The 20575-nt window shown below is 38.2% G+C and overlaps 2 protein-coding genes across 3 annotated transcripts in view; both read left to right on the top strand.

The window, feature by feature from the left end:
• The first annotated feature begins 1205 nt into the window (after nucleotides 1-1205).
• On the top strand, nucleotides 1206-13126 carry sgk3 (serum/glucocorticoid regulated kinase family member 3). 2 transcript variants are annotated; one of them, XM_057825053.1, is made up of 17 exons: nucleotides 1206-1411; nucleotides 4014-4142; nucleotides 4197-4280; nucleotides 4349-4421; nucleotides 4497-4572; nucleotides 4678-4759; nucleotides 5052-5101; nucleotides 5179-5236; nucleotides 9569-9652; nucleotides 9722-9853; nucleotides 10934-11046; nucleotides 11112-11148; nucleotides 11408-11494; nucleotides 11568-11663; nucleotides 11744-11899; nucleotides 11986-12075; nucleotides 12349-13126. In XM_057825053.1, the coding sequence occupies exons 2-17, from the start codon at nucleotides 4065-4067 to the stop codon at nucleotides 12517-12519; spliced, it is 1467 nt and encodes a 488-aa protein (XP_057681036.1). In that variant the 5' UTR covers nucleotides 1206-1411; nucleotides 4014-4064; the 3' UTR covers nucleotides 12520-13126. The 2 variants fall into 2 exon arrangements, with proteins under 2 accessions (XP_057681036.1, XP_057681035.1); XM_057825052.1 differs by having other exon boundaries at nucleotides 4011-4142; nucleotides 12349-13124.
• Nucleotides 13127-13328: 202 nt separating this feature from the next.
• Nucleotides 13329-20575, top strand: part of mcmdc2 (minichromosome maintenance domain containing 2) — an 18256-nt gene continuing 11009 nt past the window's right edge. Inside the window, exons 1-8 of the mRNA XM_057824528.1 lie at nucleotides 13329-13480; nucleotides 13571-13701; nucleotides 13771-13830; nucleotides 14102-14297; nucleotides 14400-14522; nucleotides 14621-14722; nucleotides 19595-19723; nucleotides 20318-20555. Coding sequence (XP_057680511.1) covers nucleotides 13384-13480; nucleotides 13571-13701; nucleotides 13771-13830; nucleotides 14102-14297; nucleotides 14400-14522; nucleotides 14621-14722; nucleotides 19595-19723; nucleotides 20318-20555 — 1076 coding nt within the window. The 5' untranslated portion in view covers nucleotides 13329-13383. The remainder of the gene's footprint in view (nucleotides 13481-13570; nucleotides 13702-13770; nucleotides 13831-14101; nucleotides 14298-14399; nucleotides 14523-14620; nucleotides 14723-19594; nucleotides 19724-20317; nucleotides 20556-20575) is intronic.

Raw genomic sequence — 20575 nt, 5'->3', positions numbered from 1 at the left:
ATGTTTCTCCATCCCGCCGATTCTCGCGCCCAACCCCCTTCGTGGGCGGCCTCACCTGTGATTGGTCAGAATCGAGGAGAGGCTCACTTTTGATTGGCTAAAAGTGTTACGAGAGGAGTCGTGTGATTGGTGGAAATTTTGAGGAAGCGGACAAGTACTCCTGTCACTTGGGATAGTAGAATGGCTCTTTCACGCGGGCGCCAGTGACCCAGAATTTGGCTATGTAGGGGCTTGCGGGGCCTCTCTAGGGGGTTCACAACAACCACACAATTAATTTTATTGAGGGTAGTTGCCACGAATGTGTTTATCCTATGTATTCACTGTTTTGTCAAACAAAACCCAGTGACAGCGAGGTCTCTGTCAAGTTAGCTGGAAATTGATGACGTCATAAAACACGGAACACGTCAAACTACATGAAAGTGTAGATATCAAAGAACATAAAACACAAATGCACATAACACATAAACATGCCTTTGAGGTTAAAGCAACGAGAAAATCAGATTTTGGCCCTCTCTGGGTAGACATGATTGACATGGCAGAGAAAGAAATGTGATTGGAAGAGCATCCAAGAGAAACTAATGAGTACAATTTCAAGGCATTAAAATGTGAATTTCGAGTTTAGATTTTTAGTTAGCTTTTCTAGTATAATTTAACGTTTTTGCTGCCATCCAGTGGACAAAATAGTTAGATCACCATGTTTTATTATTTTTAAAATGCAATATTTGCATTAACGTAAAGTTTTTCCATTGGTTACCCCAACCAAAATATACGATTAGATTAAACAGGATTTGTAGCGTTTTTGTATTCAATAAAAATGAATTTATATCTACCAAAGTGTGCTTATTTAGTAGCATGTTCAAATTTGACCAGTAGGTGGCATCATTCAACACAATTTTAGGCTCGACGCTGCATTTTTGAGTCATCGTCTATTTCAAGTATGTCAAGCAAAGTACACAAAACCGGACATTGTAAAACAAAGTAAATGCATCGAATGTTTGTAGACGAGGATTTATATCTTTGCAAGGTTTATAAAATAAATGAAAAAACATTTGGGTGTCATTTAGTTAATAGGAAGCATCACAGTATCTTTAATGATGTTTTACTCCCTAATTCACACAGCTATCGTGTTTTATTTTGAAGGTCTACCAGAAAGAAACGTGCATTCAAGGTGAAAATTACACGCCTGTTGCATTCAGGTCCCGTGACGAATTTACATCGGAACTTTCTCCTCGCAGGAAAGACTGATGTTTCCTTCTTCTCTGCGCCGAACCTCACAGGTAGCAGCAGATCATCACCACCCGTGTCGATTTGGAGGGTTTGGGGGCGCACGGGTCCCTTTTTTCCTAACCAAAACAGCACAAATGTGGGGTTGACTGAGGTTTCGTGGAGCACCGCCTGGAAACACCGAAAGGTACGAGCTGGACTTCAACGTGACCTTTTTTTTTCCTGTCGAAGCTTGCATCGCTAACGTCGAAATGGCTAGCCGTCATAGCTCATTTATTCTTGGGAAATAAAGCTTTTTATGTATATATGTGTGTTTTAAGGTTGAGTCGCTGCTATATTACGTAACGCAGACTTTCCTAATTGCTTGGTTGCTTTCATTGTAATATTCAGACGGAGGTTTTTATACAGCTGATTTACTTAAATAAGCTATTCTAATTCCGGAGCATTTATTCATTAAAATAATATAAACATTTACCATTCTATTTCATTTACACTGTATTTTTGTAAGATTTAAATGTTCAATAAATATTATGGATGGTTTAATTGAGTTAAATAGTTTATATTTTCTAATATTCATATACTGACTTTTTTAAGTTATTCCTAATTTTTAGATTTCCAGGGAATTCTTTTGTAATTTAGCGTAATATTATTTGTTATTCTATTTCAGTTTGAATTTATCATTATACCTTATTGAAGAATTTGAATATTCAAATATTTGTTTTCCTAATATTGGTGTTTTTATCTAGCATTTTAGTACTTTTTACTTAATATTTGAAATTTTGATGCCGACGATTTATGCATTTTATATTAAGTATATTTTAGTGTATTGTTTAAGTAACACATTAAGTATTTTTCATCTAATGTTTTTGTTTTGTCGGTATGTTTTAGGATTTTTTTCCATGTTGTAGTATTTTCTAAAACAAAATAATTAAAAAAAAAAAACTTTTACATTTTTCATTGTTGGTACTTTTTCCCCCCCGAATACTGTACATGCATGATTTTTGTCCACCATTTTTACACATTTTCATACAATGATTAAAAATTAAATAAATAAAATATTTTTGTCACATATTTTTAGATAAATAAGCAACATTTAAGTCAGAATTTTTCCAGTAAAGGTTTTTAGATTCCTTTTTAATTAAAAAAAAAAAAAGAGTGAACTTTTGCTTGTACTGTGCACTCCAATTGCACATGATGTATCAAACGTGCAGAAAAAAAAGAAGTATATCCTCTTAGGAAGGAAGTGTTCTATTTTGGATTCCTTATGGTAGCCCTTGCATATTTATGCCTGTCAGCACAAGTCGCTTCACTCTGAGGTTTGAACGCAGAGAGCGAGTAACAGGTTTATTCCCATTTGTTTCTCTTTACATCCATTAAGTAGTGCTTGTGGTAAACTGCTGCATTCCATATTTAGAAACATCTGTTTTGGTTGAACTTGAAATTGTAAGTACCATAATGTTGTACTCCCCCTGTTCTGGAACGTTAAAACATGAGCTCAGGTCCATTAGGCATTGGAGTGGAGCTCAGATGGAAGGAATTTTACTGGGTGCTGACATCTATGATGACAATGAGGCACGAAACAGCATAGGAACTGTCTAATATTTTTTATCTTTACTTTTTGATTTTTTTTTTAAACTAAAATTGTTTTGTATTTTTACAGTAATAGTTCTGTATTCTTTGGCCAATTTGATGTCTAATATTTATGCTTTTTTTTTTTTTTTTTTTTTAAATGAACTACAGTATAAATATTACACCTTAGCTTTTGTTTCCACTCATTTTTGTGTTAAAATAGTGCCTACATATTTTACATTTTCTTTTTGTTTGGTACAAAGAGATTTTTTTTTTTTTTTTTTTTTTTAATAATTCTGCTTTTTTTTTTGCACAACATTTTTAAATGTATTATTTAATAACCCTTGCTCTATATTTTTCTGTTAAAAACATTTTTTCCAATGTTTATTTTAAAGTGTATTTATTAATAAAACAATTTTGTACTTTTTTAGTCACATTTTTGTATTTTTTCTTAATACAGTAGATCTGGTGTTATAAATATGCACAGTATTTCTTTTGTTTTATTTCTTGGAGTAGTACTGCTTTGCCTCCTGCTGGATTGTGCAGGTGTACCTAATGTTTTGAATTCTGCTCCTCCCTTTCGTAAATCCGTGACTTATCTATTTTAGCAATATCTTGACAATAGCCTAACATTCAAAGCCATGGCATCTATTGATGCCATCTCATCCTCAGTGCAAAAAACCTAAAGCCAAAACCAAAGGAGGCCTTAGTGTCACGTTGGCTGCATCCTAAAGAGGCCCAGCTCTTTTAACGCTAGCGTTCCTCCTCCCACTTGGACGTGAGCAGAATGGCGCATCCTGTCAGGATGCGTTTGCTCCCAGATCAATAGAGAAATGTTTGTTTTTTTCCTCGAAGCAAGAGAGACAGACAAAAGCACTGCTAAACAAACCAAGCTGACCTCACTGCACACCACACAATGGAAGCTCTGAGACGGGCACACAAAGAGCTTTGTCGGAAGACGTGACATAACTCATGGCCGCTGTCGTACTGTACGTTGGCGCAGTTGTCGCGTGTACACTTGAATGAATTCTGGCGGGATTACAAAAAACACACATTTAAGTTTTTGTACAAGTCCCTTTATTGTTATATCCTTGTGCTACATTCTTTTTGTAAATAAAATTTACAAGATTAAGTTTTACTATTAATGCAAATATACTATGATTCTGCTTTTACTGCCATTTTTATATGATTTTTTTCATTTTTTTGTGGTCCCGCAGCAGGATGCACCGTTGACTCCTCAAGCCTCATTATCACTTTTCGCCTGCTGTAAAATGGAGGACCAATCGGACCTGCCTAACGTTAGCATTCCTTGCCACAATGAGCAACGAGACAAGAAAAAGCGCTACACGGTACGCCCAAGGTCATTTTTACCCTCCAAAAATATAACTGTTCACCATTTTCAGGTTTATAAAGTGATTGTCAACGTCGGCCAGCAAGAATGGTTCGTCTTCCGACGATACGCCGAGTTCGATAAACTCTACAACGCAGTAAGTGCCGGCCATTCTCTGACTTGTTCTGTGACTTGCGATCTTTACGTGGGTCTTTTTTGTCTCAGTTAAAAAAACAGTTCCCGTCTTTAAGCTTGAAGATTCCTGCCAAGAGGATCTTTGGCGATAACTTTGAACCCGGTTTGTATCGGTTCACTTCACTACAATTTGTAAATAAGAGCCAATATTTTTCACGCGCTCCATTTTCGGTTATAGAGTTCATCAAGCAGAGACGAGCCGGGCTGCACGAGTTCATTAAAGGCATCGTGTCGCTTCCGCAGCTTTGCAACAAGTAAGGGATTAATAAGGGTCCGAGTGGTTGCCAAAAAATCCCAGTTTTTGTAGGTACAGTAAATATACATACATACATCTTATGTTGCTTTTTTAAAAATTGCAGTCCAGATGTGAGGAGTTTCCTGCTAATGGACAAAATGCAAAATCTGCAAAACTCCGACGCGTCCGAAGATGAAGACGACAAAGTAAGTGGAGTTTCAACAAAACGTTCGTATTTTCTGTCTATTATTTTGCAGTTATTTCAGAGTTATTTCATATTCCTACTTTTGATTATGTTCTATTAGCATTAGCTTGTATCACTGTTCGCTTGTGGTCACTGGTGTGGTTTGTTTCCGCTAGGTATTTAAGTAGTTCTTTCTCAGAACAAAATGTTTAGAAATTCACTAATATAGATTATGCTGAGTCAACATAAAAATATAGATTTTCACTGAACTTGCTAATATCACGTGCTAATGTTTTATCTCTGCTCTTTGACAGAACAACTCATCTTCCAGAAACATTAACCTGGGGCCTTCTGGAAACCCGCAGTATGTTCACAATATGCAATGATTTACACATTCTAGGAAATTTTGGAAGAATGATGGGCCGTCGTTTGTTTTTTCAGCGCCAAGCCTACTGACTTTGACTTTTTGAAAGTCATCGGGAAGGGAAGTTTTGGGAAGGTATGCAAATGATATAAAAGCGGGAAGTGCAGTTTGGTAACATTTGAAAAATGCTTTAAATTGTAAATGTACCTTTCTGTGCTACTATCATGAAACACAGCTCTATTTATTTGGCTTTTCATACAGCAAGACAAACTAGTTAACTGAAAACAACATAAAAAAAAAGAGTTTAATGCCTTTTTTTTCCCCAAATCACCCAAGTTATACGTAAAACAGAAACATGATCCAATATATGTACATGCTACACGACTATTAGCAGTGTTGTTAATCTTACTTTTAAAAAGTAATTAGTTACAGGCACAAAATACTTCACCCAAAAAGTAATTGGGTTAGTAACTCAGTAACCTCATTGTAAGAGTACTTAGTTACTCAGCAAAGTAACTTGTTACTTTTCATGTAGAACACGTTACATTTACTGCTGTAACGATTAATCCATTAACTCGAGTATTCAATTAGTAAAAAAACATTCAAACTAAATTTTGTTGCATCAAGTATTCGTTTCAATAAAGTGTCGTAATGGTTTATTTTAAAAGTGATTGCATTTACTTTTATTGATTAGGGTGGATACACTGCCCTCTGGTCTGCCTCATTTCACATGGCTGAATCCAACTGCTCCCTGTTAAGACCAACGTAACGTTTTTGTTTGAGCTAAGTTTTTTTTAAAGGGTATGACAACACCTGGGCAAATGCTAATATTTCATCATTTATCCATCAACGCATGCCTTTTGAATTCATATCATGCCACTTCGTGTAATTACACACATCGCAACACCAAGAAAATGATAGAAATTAGGTCGATTGTCAAGCTAAAAGGAGCCGCCCCCGAGATGCCGGAAATCTAGCATATTGTGTGCGTGACGTCACTATAGGGAAACACCCGGCTCAGTGCTTAGTACTGAATGGCGGCGATGATGGCGGACAATTTTGTTTCTATTTGCAGCGACGAATCCGATGTAACGAACATTCTTCTAATGGTGACGAGGAGAGTTATGAACCTTTCTTTGGTGTTTTGGGTTATCAATTTGAGCCGAAACGAAAGCCAATGCAGCCTAATGAAAGGATCACTGAGAAGAGCAATCACACTGATGAAACACCGGCGGCAACAGAATCGCCGAATGGTTTGTTTTGCATTTCTTTTTGTGAAGCTGATAGACCGTGACCGCAAAATAAAGTAATGTATAAAATAATTATCATTTAATATGCTATCATCGGTTTCGCTCTGCCAACCGACACAAATATGAATGGGATTAGAGCAGGGGTCCCCAACCTTTTTTGCACCACGGACCGGTGTGATTTGGGTCTTTTTTTCACGGACCGGTGTCCTGTCAAATTTTGCACCCTTATAAAATTTTGCTCCCAAAGCTTTTGTGGCAGTGAAAAAAGCCCTCTTTTATATTCAGTGGGACTCTCAATGTTATCCAATGGTGCTAAAAAACTATTTACATCACAAACATACATGTGCAACACGAAAATGGCGTAAATTACCGCTTAACGACACGGCGAAGTCATTAAGTGAGAGAGCTACGTGCAGTTGTTGTGTGCGCCAAACATGGCAAACGTAAGTTAATATTCCTTTCTTTAAAGAAAGTTTGTAGTGTGTACTTAGGAATCACTGCATTCGCGGTCCTTTTTAACGTTACGCGCATGCCAACTTTGTCAGAACACCGGCAATGTGCGGCAGAAAAATACAGCAAATATAAAATAGCATTTGTTTTTAGCCCCGTCTTGTTAAGTGCAGGGAAAAAATACAACTCACCCGCTGAATCAGTGGGAGGACTGAGTTCGTTTCGTTAAGACGAGATGGTCCCGAGATGGGAGAGTGAGAGAAGCTAGCATCACAAATACACGATGTTGGAAATTGTAGCACAGTTTGCAGCACGCTCATAGCGATGTCAGGATATTCCGAAATGACTTTAATCCAGCACTTCGGTAGAGTTGTTGTCTCAAATGTACGTTTAAGTTGCCGTGATTTGCGATCTCTACAAGCTGATATTCCTGTTCCACAGACATGCTCGAATCACTCGATTTATTCACATACGGGTCACGAATTCACTCCTTCGCAGTTCGTGGGTCTTTAGTGATTGGGAAGTAGCATAAATTTTGTTTTCTTTGAGGTTGTAGGCACATCTTCTGGCTCGTCAGGTTGCCTTTTCCCTGTAAAATTGCAAAATTAGCACTGACGAACTTTACTCATTGTCTGCGTAGTCCAGCTCTTTTTCTCGCGTTCGGGAACTCATGGGTACTACATTGCGACAAATTGCTATTTGTAAACCACATAGCATGACAGGTTTGAACCATTTTAGCGATTTTTTGATAAAACACGAACGCAACTCTCTCGTCGATAAACAACGATGGCGCCTGCCTCGACCTTTTGTTTCCTTGTTATGACGTCTCCACCCCATTCGGCTGTTTCCGGAACACTTTCGGAAATGTTTGTCATTTTCGATCTATTTTCGATAATTGCTCATTAATGAGATTGATTTTTTTGTTAACTTTATCAATATTTGTTATCTTGGCACATAACGGTTCTATTGATGTCTACCACCCCTTTGCGTTTTCATACCTTTTAATGCATTCGTAATTTAGTTTATAGGTATATTTAGCCGTTTTTTGTCGGAATAAGTTTCTGAACCATTTGTTAGGTACATTACAAAAACAAGGGCAGCATTTTATTGCATTTAAGCTGGTGGACTTTTGCTATGTAAGTTAGCCAATTGTTCTTTTGTTGTACACAGATCCTCATTAAAAAAAAAAAAAAAAAAAAAAAATATATATATATATATATATATATACATACACCGTTTGAGGCTCCGCTCAGGTATTTTAATTTTTCATGTTCCTTATCTGATTACTTGAATATTCGAACTTACTAATTCATCAGTTAATCGACTACTAAAACAATCGATAGCTGCAGCCCTAGTTACATTATAAATTCTATAACATCTTTGACATCAAAGATGTTTGTATTTACTGATTGAATAATAAAAAAAACTATACAGCGACCCCTCGTTTTTCACGGTAAATGGGGACCAAAACCCGCCGCGATAAGTGAAAAACTGCAAAGTAGCGCACCCCCACACCCCCCTCAAATTTTCTTTTGTCCGTGTTCAATGTATTTATTCAGATTTAGCATTGGAAAAAGATACATGTTTTTTCACTTTTTTAAATAATTTAATAATAATAATTTAATAATTTAAACATTATTTTTAATGTATAAATAAATAAATATATAGATATATTAATAAATGCTTTTGAAGCACTTTAAATGTAATAATTATGATAAGTTTTAAACATGTTACTGTCCGACCGAATTATTTTTAAAGAAGAATATAGAAGTTGGAAAATGCTTGCGTTTATCAAATGCTTCATAGTGAGTCTACTCAAATCCTCTTAAGCTGCTCACTTACACACAATGAGTTGCTACAGCAACTGTTTAACAAGTTAAACGATGATAAACGCATGCAGCGCTTTTGAAGTCTGTGACTCTGGCAAGATCAAACACAAACATCTGTCAGCATCGTTAACTTTAATAAGCAACTCCAGTGCAGTGCCTGACGAGCAAAGAGCAGGGAAAGGGAGGGAGCGAGAGTGAGACTACACGATTGGCTTGGGACAGGTCATCTGTATTTTTTTTTTCTTATTGAAAAAAAAAAGTCCGTGATGGCCTGAGGGCGCAAAGTTTGCAGCGCAACGTAGCGAGGATCACTGTATAATGTATTTTAGAACATTTGGTATGTATTTGGATCAAATATATTAGTCTGTTAAGAAAATACAAATGTAAACTGATCATTAATCAGTGCAAATCTCTGAAAGTGTATGTTAGGCCTACCGCACAATAAGTTTGAGAACGGTACCTTTAAAATTCCCTGGCCTGTTGCCATTATGGCTGTCTTGTTGTGTTTCCCAGAGCGTGCAGTGAAGCAGGGCATGATCCGCCTACGTAGCCAATCATCATCGCGTTCGCAATGGCGTCACCACCCCCTTCCCTCCTCCCCTCTACCGGTCTGCTTTCTCCAGTCAGGAGGCAGCTAATGTGTGACAAAATCAACTGTCCTCAACTTGCGCTTCATTCAACCAAATTGTAGTAACGTGCCCCTTCACATCCTCAGTAACGGTAATGGCGTTGCAAAGATGGGAAAAGTTTTAGATTACCCACTACTGAAAGAAATAAGGCAGTTATACTCTACTGCTGTTATGAACAACACTGACTATAGTCACAAAGTCGTCACTATTTATTTATTTATTTATAAAACAAATTCTCGTTCATGAGGAAGTAAGAATCAAGCACAGCTGTGGTTTGTTCTTCCTCAATGTGTCTTTCACGCTATGCAGGTGTTCCTAGCCAAAAGGAAGCTGGACGCTAAGTATTATGCCATAAAGGTCCTACAGAAAAAGGTCATTCTCAACAGAAAAGAGGTAAGCGTGAAATCAGATGCAACCGCATAGTTTTTTTCGAGCACATACGCTGATTTTTGTGTCTCTTAGCAAAAACACATCATGGCCGAGCGCAATGTACTGCTAAAGAATGTGAAACATCCCTTCCTGGTGGGCCTCCATTACTCCTTTCAGACCACAGACAAGTTGTATTTTGTCTTGGATTTCGTCAACGGAGGGGAAGTGAGTAGTGAGTCACGATTTTAAAAAAACACACAAAAAAACAGCTGATGGTGGAAAAATGAAAACACGCTAGCACTGTGAGAGGGGTTTGACTCGAAAGCCGAATTGTAGCCAGCGCATTTATGGACATCGTTATCACAACTTCCTCTGTGGCCTTGCTTTTAAAAGCTGCCTTGTGACTGTGAGTCGGAGAGAGAAAACATGACATTTTGATTCATGAGAATGCTAATATTGACAAGGATGCTAGCGCATGTCACAAGCGCCAAGTGAAGACTGATTTTCCACACCTAGTTTGATTAAACAAAAGATTCTGTTAAGCCACAGGTGTCAAACTTTTGCCCCGGGGGCCAGATCTGACCCACCACGGCATTTTGCCGCCTAAGAAAATCGCTTTTTTACAACAACAACAAAAAAATAAAGAAACTTGCCACTGAGGTCAATGAAAGATCGAGGACCACAGAAATCAAAGGATATTTTTGTTTTTGTCAGTTTAAAATATGTAAATGATTTTTTTAAGGAATTTAAAAAATCAAGAGAATATTTATTTTTCAGCCTTTTTCGTTAAATTTAAAAAATTGTGAAATAAATTTTAAAGAGATTGTTTACTGTTTTAGATTTGGACAATTTTCAAGTCAACAAAGTCTATAAACGAATCAACTATCAAAATGGTTGTCGATCAATTACGGGGGGGAAAAAAATCACAAAAATATTTTTATAATAATTTGATTGCAATTTATTTTTTAGAATAAAATAAAATTTCAAAACATAACCACAATTAAAAAAATATTTATTAAAAAATAATAATTGAATGGTTAAATCTGACAATTTAAAATTAAATGACACTTTAACATACGTATTGTTTTGAATTTGGATGAATATGAATTACAATTTATTTATTAGAATAAAATAAAATTTCAAAACATAAGCACAATTAAAAAAATATTTAAAAAATAATAATTGAATGGTTAATTCTGACTATTTAAAATTAAATGACACTTTAACATATGTATTGTTTTGAATTTCAAATATGCAATTAAAATGTTAACTAATTGAAAAAATTTAATTAAATGTCATTGTCAGCTTTTCTTCCACCTTCAAAAAGAGCGGACCTTCCTGGAACCGCGAGCCAAGTTTTACATCGCCGAAATGGCCAGCGCCCTCGGCTACCTGCACTCGCTCAACATTGTATACAGGTATGTACTAATAAATTTCTACATTGATGCAGGCAGTAAACTAAAATGAGAATCCTTCCTTCCAGAGACTTGAAACCTGAAAACATCCTGCTTGACCATGAAGTGAGTACCACATTTCCCCCTTATTCTGCACTTTCTAGTTCCATCTGTAACAGATTGCATGTGATTGGATTAGCTAATGAACCCCCCTTAGCACCCTAGCAACAGGCAGAAAATGCAGGAACCGCAAATGCTCCGGCCAACATTCCGGGGGCTCACAATAGCCTCACTCAGCTGCCCGTTCGTGTAATAAACGAAATGCTTGTTGTGGCACATGTCGACTAAAACTTTCCCTGTCTCGTCCCCCTCGCCTCTTTTAAAGGGTCACATCATTTTGACAGATTTTGGTTTGTGCAAGGAAGGCATTTCCCAGACGGACACTACCAGCACTTTTTGTGGCACGCCTGAGGTACATATTCACTAACACTGAATTTAATCTACTTTTATAACACAATTTGACTGAGAAAGCTTTATCTCATCAGTACTTGGCTCCAGAGGTGCTAAGGAAGCAGCCGTATGACAATACGGTGGACTGGTGGTGTCTTGGTTCCGTACTCTACGAGATGCTATTTGGCTTGGTGAGTCTTCCCTCAAGTCTGCGAAAATATCAGTTAAAAAAAATTACATTTATCCAAATAATCAGAGTCCTTTTCCGTAGCCGCCATTTTACAGCAGGGACACGCACGAGATGTATGACAACATTCTGCACAAGCCGTTGGTAATACGCGCAGGTGCATCTAACGCAGCGTGGTCGCTGCTGCAAGGCCTCCTGGAAAAAGATGGAGCACTCCGACTTGGAGCCAGAGATGACTTGGTGAGTGAACACATTTTTAGTACTGTGTTAGCGCCATCTGGTGGAATGTTTAATGTCATTGCAACACAAAACGTTTTCTTTTACAGAATGAAATCAAAACGCATCCCTTCTTTGCCTCCATCAACTGGAATGATCTTGAACAGAAGAAAATCCCTCCCCCGTTTACGCCCAACGTGGTAATTATTGGCTGCCATTAACAGCAGGGCTGCCCAGTTGAATCGAGTATCAAATTAATCAGCAACTGTTTCTATAGGTGATGAATCGTTTAGAAATTGTCGACTATAAATGGACCTAATCCTATTTTTGGAGCCTCTTAATGTCATTTTACTTATATATTCCTCCACTTTAATTTTGTTTACATTTTTTAATTGAAGGAACAAAAAAGTAAAAGAAAATACATATAAACAAAAGAAAAACTAAATATTCTCTTTTGTCTTCTTTTTGAACAGAACTCTTTCTCCGACATCTCAAATTTTGACCCCGAGTTCACAGAGGAAATGGTGCCCAACTCTGTTTGTTGGACCCAGGAACACTCCATCGTCAACGCCAGTGTAATGGAAGCCGATGACGCCTTTGTGGGCTTCTCATACGCCCCGCCCTCCGATGACTCGTTCCTATAATTTATCCCTCCCTAACGAACGGTCCGTCATTGTCACTTCTTAAAAGGGAAGAAAATGCATCATGTGTATTCTACAAAGCCAAAGGAAGCAGCTATGATTCATGCAATGGCACTTAAAAATATTTTATTGGGAACACACTATGATTGGAAGAAATCATATTTTTTTTTACCCATTTGTATTTATATAAATATATATGTATAAAGATGAAAGATGCTATTTTAAGAAAATATGGGCATTTATTCAGCCTTGATGTCACCCCAAAATGTGCCTTAACTTTGTCAAAACAAAAAAATGTCACTGGACTTTAAAGGACAGAATTGGATGAGAAAATGTGTGTCATTGACTCACACCTAATGTAGATTTATGATTTCATGTGTTCTTGAACCAGCTGTAGAATTACTTGAGACCACAAAAAAGCTTATTATTTTTTTTGCATTTCACAGGTCAGTTTTTTTTTTTATGTTTATGACAAACACTTAGGTTTTAGGTCTCAGTAATGAGATAAAATCTTGAAAAATGTCTGCCTTGAGTGTCGAAAAATTACGAATTCTTATTTACAATAAATTATGTGAATATATGTGAATTTGCTTTTGTTTGTCTGGTTTTGAAATTGTTCTCGCCTCAAGCAAAAGATGAAAAGTAAAGGAAAAAATACTTCAACAAAAAAATGAGGATTTATTAAAATATTGAGCGTTGAATTATTGTGTCCGATGAAAACTAGAGCGAACTGTGCAAGTGTGCATGAACTTTACGGTGGCCCATTTTGATGACGTCAGTTATAGCTTCCCGCTACTCTCGTTTGGTTGCCATGGAAACTACTTTCATGAGCGCGATTTAGCAAATTCAACTTGTTTCCATTTGAAAATGTCGGACATACTTAGCCTACAAAAGTCTGTCCTTTCCTACTTAAACACCAACGGCGGCCTCAGGAAACTCGTCCACGACTGCCAGTCATTTGACGGTAAAAAAAATAAAAACAAACTTTTTTCGTTATATTTTGTCATGCCGACTTAGCTTTGGGCTAATTAGCATAATTCATTTTTGCTCATAGACCACCAGCATAACGAGGCCGTGTACCGCTTTTGCATTAATGTCAACCCCTCTGATGTGGTTGAGTTGGACCCTGAATTGGGTGACTGCATTTTGCACGACCCCGAGCGAGCTGCCTCTCTGTTTCAGTCCGTAAGGACACTTAATTTTATCTCCCCCAAATGTTGTCGCATTCAGGTTGTTTGTAATTACTCCTTTTAGGTTTGCTTCGCAGCCATAAAGACGCTGTCACTTGTGGACAAAATAGACACAGAGTGCCAGGTAAATTAACTAAAATTAATCTGATACAACATGCGTTTACTTGAAAAATGTCATTTACCTTAATTGGTGTTTTTCTTCTTCTTTTTTTTATTTATTTTTTTATAACAACACTGTACCAGCAAAACTAATGCTCAATACTTTAGGAATAGGCTCTGTTGACTGCTAATTACCCTTGGTGACCCCCCCCCCTTTTTTTTTTTTTTTTTTTAGAAGTCAGTTTGCGAATAGCTAGCTGCAGGCTTGTAACAAGTGTTCTTCTGGATCTGTTGAGGTTCACGTCCTTTTGAAGCTGACGCACCTGCCCCCATTCCCCGAGTACACCTTGGACCTGGCCAGTTTTCCTCGCATGCGTCGCAGCATGAGGCCTGTTGTCATGGAAGGCCTCGTCATAGCTACTACAAGGGTCACCAAATACACTCGGGGGGCCAGGTTCCTTTGCAGTAATGACCGTTGCCCATTCTCTAAGGGTAAGGAACTCTGATTATGCGGACTGCGGACAACTAAGCTTTTGCTCATGGATCATTTTGTAGCACGAGATACTGACAACTACCATATGATGATTGCTTTAGGATTCCACACCATCCGAGTTCACGTGCCTGGAGCCACGGAATCGGTGATGGTGAGAAAGGATTTTATCTGCAACGCCTGCACCTCCCCTCTCAAAGAGGACGTCAAGTTCAGAGTGTTGGGGGGTGAGAAAGAGCACAGAAGACTGCTTTAATATTTATTTCCATTCATTTTTGTAAAAAGCAAATGACAATACCTATAAATCCTTGATTCTTTGTGATAGACAAGCAGCTTGTGGAATTGATCCACGGCGACGCACTCAATGCTCTTCGGTCCCATCAACAGAATTCGCTCAGATACCAGTCAGTCACACTGTTCCTCAGAGGTACTTTTTGTAAAAAGTCTTAAGTGCTTCCTGCAGTTTTCAACAAGTAAATATTAGGTTTTTTGGGGCCACTTACAACTGAATTTACCCGTATAGGGTGCTCATTTAAAGACTATCCAATTTTAAAAAATAAATGAAATTTTAAAAATCACCTTCAGTGTTGTTGAGGGACATAATCAGTGTATTTCTGTTTTTATTCATTTTCATAAATTCAGTTTTTATAAGCATTCATTTATAGTTATTTATTCATTGATTTTTTTAAAAATTAGGATTATTAATCATTTTTCAAAATAGGGTATATATAATTGAGAGCTGGCGTACACACTACAGAATGTTAACACTATGCATACATATCTTAAAATGTGAACGTAGGACAGAAAACAAAGACAAGTCTGAAAAAGCAGGTCTGCTCTTGCACCCCTCTTTAAAATAAACTGCTGTTTTTTAAGCCAAAAGAACTGTTGTTTGATAGAACAATATGTCTGTATGCTGCAATAGCAGATTCATGGCGCATTAAGCCCACAAACTATTTTTAATTTGTCCGTTTCTCCCTGGACACCCCGGTTTACAGACGTCGCACAACAGCTTTTGTTTCAACCCAGCCATAAAAAGAAGCTCAGTAATTATATTTATAGTTCGAAATGTCTGTCATTTTTAGCTTAGATTCATTAATTGATGTCTAATATTTAGTCTTTTAAAAAATAACGACTTTAAAATATTATTCACTCGCATATTTTATACTTTTAAACAAATTACGTCACAATGAAAAAAATGGTGTCTTTAAAAAGGTCACGGGATATCTACCTCATAACTATCGCTTAATTGTATTTTTTTGTTACCGTCGCATTTTCCCCAATATTTTAGATGATAAATAATCCATCCGAACAAAGAAAAATTGAAAAAAAAAAGTTTAATAGAGTAAATATATGAAAAAGAACATCTCGACCACTCCTTGATGTCTGCGATTTTTGCATCGCGACCCTTGTTATATTACCATGTTTCACCCATAAAATCCCCTAAAAATCCGGCTGTGGCCATTCACATCTGTGTCTTGACACTTGATGATGGAGTTTGTGGATCGAAACAAGGTAAGTATGCGACAATATGTCGTTAAAATCATGGCGTCTTCAATTATGCTCTCGCATGCTATCACCTCCAGTTAGGGTTTTTCTATTTAAAAAAAATAAATGATAATAATTAAATGCCCTCCTGTTCAAATTTTTTCTTCCCCCCCAAAAATTGAGATTTTAAGCTTTCCAGTGATGTATCACACATGCATAAAGGACAAATTTGAAATTTGGCCAAAATATTCACCTGAGTGTTTTCCGCCATAGACGTTTCCTGAGCAAAATATGAGTGGCCCCATCTTGGAAAATGTCTGCTCGGAAGTTCCGGTTTAGATAGAACAACATGAATTGCGGTTGACGTAAGCAGTGTGTTGACAAAGTTAAAATTGCAAAGTTAAGCCAGAGGAACCCATGGAATTTCCAAAAATGGATTCAGCATGACGTAGATGATATTGTATGATTGGTTTTATCACTCCGTTGATCATTCGTGGACAAAATTAAAACAACCTGTCAGCCTGTGTTGATGTGAGGTATAGATTGATATGCTGGCAGCTTGAGTGACCAAAATGAGGTGAAATTACAAATTATATTACATTTGCTGAATGCAGAAGGGCTGACACGGATTTTGTTGTTACAAGGAAATACTACTACATATGTACACATATACAAAAATAGTATGTCATTCTTTTTTATTGCCGATATTGATCGCAATAAAACATTTGGACAACATGATTCCATTTCTTGTTTTATTTAAAACGATTGGTGCATGTGCAAAACAGGTCAATATCTAGTAATTTATGAAATTATTAGAAAAATATTAACGAAGGTTGACCATCCGAGGAATGTGTTATCAGACAGCAGAGCTCCCGACATTACGGAGACCTTCGGCTGCATCCAGACAGGTTTTCTCCCGCCGTCCTCGGTAATTCCAGCTCCAATAGCGTATCTTAAAGTTGGTGCAGTTAAAAAGCTCGTAGTTCAATCTCGGAAACGAGCTGACGGTCCGCCGCAAGGCGAGCCACCGCCTCCAGCCTCTCCGCCGCCCCCGGGTAGAACGACGTAGTCCCGATATATGTCCGTCAACGTACACTAAGTGTTGCTGTGTGCCACATCAACTTATCTTCCCTTGCCTAACAGCGTTTTCCACCTGTAAACAAACGAACAAAAAACTTGTAACACTCGCACTTAGCTTTGACTTAATTGTAGCAGCTACACGTACTGATTAGCAATAGGCTAGCAGAAGATACAGTAGTTGTAGTAAATAATATTAAAGATCATCGTAATTACAATCATTATCGTAATAACAATATCAAAGGCAACAAGTCGTTTCATGCGCAAGATTTTAGCTTTAGTATTTTTTTGAGCACCTGACACCTTAAAATGCACGGATAGGAAGAACATACCTTCCATAACACAGTGGCAACATGGCTACAAAAACACCCGGTCTTTGTGGTGGCACGATCTCGGTTCCAAATCTGCCTTCATGAACATGTTGTCCTTCCCTGTCGTGATGATGGCAGATGGATGCGGTATTTTCAAATTGTCTTTTTTAAGGGATTTTGATGAGTAATGTTACTCCAGCTCCACTGTTGTTTTGGGTGGAGAAAGTGTAAAACAGAACTAGCTTGCAGACATAAAGACGTGAAGTGGAAGTACCTTGGAAACTTGTCTATAGGAATGTCAGGAACCTCAGGATTTGATGGGGGTTTTTTTAATTTACCAAAAATAGTTACTGTAATTTCTGGACTATTGGGCGCCCTTGATTACAAGCCTCACCCAGTACATTTTTAAAGGAAAAAACATTTTGTATATACATAAGCCTCTCCTGCCTATAAGCCGCGTGTGCCCACTTAGTAACAAGAGACATTGACAAAGAAATATACAGTTTTCAAAATTTTAATAACACTCCTTAACTTTTCGTTCCAAACAGCGCCGGCAAACACGGCAGTTATATAGCAGCGGCACGGAAGTTACATAGCATCAGCATGGCGGTGCAGCACTAATTGTGCTGATTAATAAAAACATAAAAGTCTTTGTTAGCAATCTTCATCTTCCTCCTGTGCATTCAGACCATGGAAGTCTTCATCCTCAGTGTCGGATATGAAGACGCTCAGATGCACTTCGCTACGCACCTACTGTCTCTCCTTCGTTGTCGCCTTCAATGTCTCCCATAATGAGGCAAATTCACTCCTAGCCCGTGCTGTCCCCCTCGTAACGCAGCAGAATGGCCCCTTCAAAACCCGTTGGTGATGGCGGGCTCTTTCACAGTGCTTCACGCTGCCAGGCTCCCCCGGCAAACCTGTGCAAAAGCTGCTCTTTGCATGCGGCGAGTCTTGGCAAACGATCTCTCGCCGCTCGTCATCAAAGCTTCCCATACAACTCGGATGGCCAATTTAATTTCTTCGAGCATTTTCCATGATGCAGGTATGCCAATTCTACTCATGCACAAAGGCGGATGCACAACGCACCAAGTTAAACTACCGGTAATAGTGGAAACTAGCGTCTTCCTCCACACATATATTCCACGTGTCTCACTCCCACATTCCATGCTCGAGCGCCGCTGGCGGCCGTCAGAAAAATACACAAATTGGCCGCATCATTGCACACGCCGCAGGACCCAAAATAAGGGAAAAAAGTAGCGGCTTGTAGTCCGGAAATTACGGTACTTGATTACAGTTATAAAAGGGTTCAATCCCAGCCTCACAAAAAATCAGTTACACCTACAATGTCACCAACTTTTTTTATTTGCATCTACAGACTAGAAGTTTTCTTCAAACAAAATTTCATGCAAGAGAGTACAATTTTAAATGTAAGGAATGTGAGACCTACCAGTTAAGATATGTGTCATAAAATAAGGGTTGTTAAATTTATTGTGTTCTTGTTTTATGGTTGTTGAGGTGATAGTGCCTTTTAGTATAATGTGTCTATATTGTCAAAAATTAGGGGAGTTTTCAATTTCTGTCTTTAGTACATGGGTCAAATGACAGGAATCCATGTTTTTTTCCCAGGTACAATACAAAGACTTTAAAGTATCTAGAGTTAATCTGTGTACTTGAATGGGAGGAATGTTACACAAAACTTTCCTGTTTGAATTAATCAAGCCTTTACAATGCGGGGAACCATTCATTACCCTTACCCTCATGGGGAAAGTTCGTAGTAAAATTATAGCACAAATTTGGAGGTTTCACTGTACAATGATGTCACTGTTTTGGGGAGAACAGTAAATCAAACTAGTGCTGTTGAGTTGTGGTGTATCAGATTTCATTTTCGAGGCAAAGAGGTGCCCAAAATTAACAGGCCAAACATTGCCGCTATTTGTTTGTAAAACGCACTCCATCTATTATGTTCACTCCTAACACTGAATAATGCGATTTTAATTCCTACTATTTACACACAGTCACATCGGTGGAGTTTTCTCATTAATATTGTGCCGCTTTTGTTAAATGAAACTCACTTCGGAACACAAACTTTGCAGGGGGAATAGTTCAAATAAATACATGTCGGTGCCTGGTTCGGAGGGGTATTAAGTGTTTCTGTCCCCGCTTGTAACGCTGTCCAGCCACTACCCCTGGAGGGTTTAGCAAAACTCCGCGGCCGGGATTAACATAATTCTGGAATGGAATACACCGGCTTCCCGTTACGAACATGTTAATAGGTGCAAAGGGGCGCTCATTATGACTCGCTCACAGCCGAATCTTTGTTTCGAAAAGGGCCTCACGCTTGTTTGTCTTGGCAGCGGCGAGTAGGTGGCATGCGAGTTTTTTCGCTCCCTTTGGGACTGATTGCTTTGTTTGTCCGCCTACAGATGAGCTTTGTAACGTGATGAGCATCGGTCAGCACTACAGAGTGATCGGCATACCTGCGCATGTTCACCGGGTGCCCAACATCACTTGGAGTGTCGAGGCCAGCAGCATCCAACCGTGGGAGCTGGAGTGTAAGGGAGACCACAGAAAATAAACATTTGTATAAGCACTGTGAAATAGAATGCTTTAAATTAGAATAGCAGCTGTTAGCATGTTAGCATTTAACCTTTTTAACTCATGAGCATTGACATTGATGAATGTCCAAGGCATTTCATCTGGGAGGCCTGGCAGTACATAACAGGGATTTTTTTTAAAAAAAAATTCATCTCACCTAGCACACACGATTGTTTTATTACAATTTGCGGATATGCACACACACTTGCAATTTCACGGATAGGGTGGGTGTTTAGGTTTTTTTTCTCGCCGACCTGACATATTTTGCCGCAGTTGATTTTGGGGCAAGTCTGGATTTCTGCCAAATCTTGGTTTTGCTATTGCCTGCTGCTCAATTGTTATAAAACAAACACAGACGTGTGCTACGAATGAAAAACGAAATGTGGCTCCCTTTAGTGAGTACTGTGTATCAACATGGAGGCTAAAGGTGCTTGAATACAAGTGGGGGAGGATTTTTTTTTTTTTTAAATCACCTACAATGTAAAACCAAACGATTTATCGCAAAGGGTTTTCGCGACCTTAAAAACCTGATTTTTTTTTTCTACATGTAGATCCACATGAAATCAACGTTAAATTGAAGGAGCTACTTCATGCCACCAGAGATTCCCCTTGGAGGTTCTCAGCTGTGATCACTCAGTCCTTCGGTCTGGACGTGGTTCCTCCGGGTCTTTTCAACACCTTGAAGCTTTGCTTGTTACTCAGCATGGTGCATACTGAAGCAACTGAAAAAAACACAATATTCAACTTGGATCTCTTGGTTACGACAGATGACAAACTCATATTAGACAGGTAGAATGCTCTGAATCTAT

This window comes from Corythoichthys intestinalis, chromosome 20, assembly GCF_030265065.1.
Source record: "Corythoichthys intestinalis isolate RoL2023-P3 chromosome 20, ASM3026506v1, whole genome shotgun sequence".
Lineage (NCBI taxonomy): Eukaryota > Metazoa > Chordata > Actinopteri > Syngnathiformes > Syngnathidae > Corythoichthys > Corythoichthys intestinalis.
The sequence above is the reverse complement of the archived record's forward strand: the minus strand, read 5'-3'. Positions and strand labels throughout refer to the sequence as shown.

What these genes read in the sequence shown, in the direction of transcription:
- sgk3 (XM_057825053.1), top strand. Translation starts at nt 4,065, where the DNA reads ATGGAGGACCAATCGGACCTGCCTAACGTTAGCATTCCTTGCCACAAT. An exon ending in ACAAGAAAAAGCGCTACACG is followed by an intron (nt 4,143 to 4,196) that starts GTACGCCCAAGG and finishes CACCATTTTCAG; the next exon opens with GTTTATAAAGTGATTGTCAA. An exon ending in CCCCGTTTACGCCCAACGTG is followed by an intron (nt 12,076 to 12,348) that starts GTAATTATTGGC and finishes CTTTTTGAACAG; the next exon opens with AACTCTTTCTCCGACATCTC.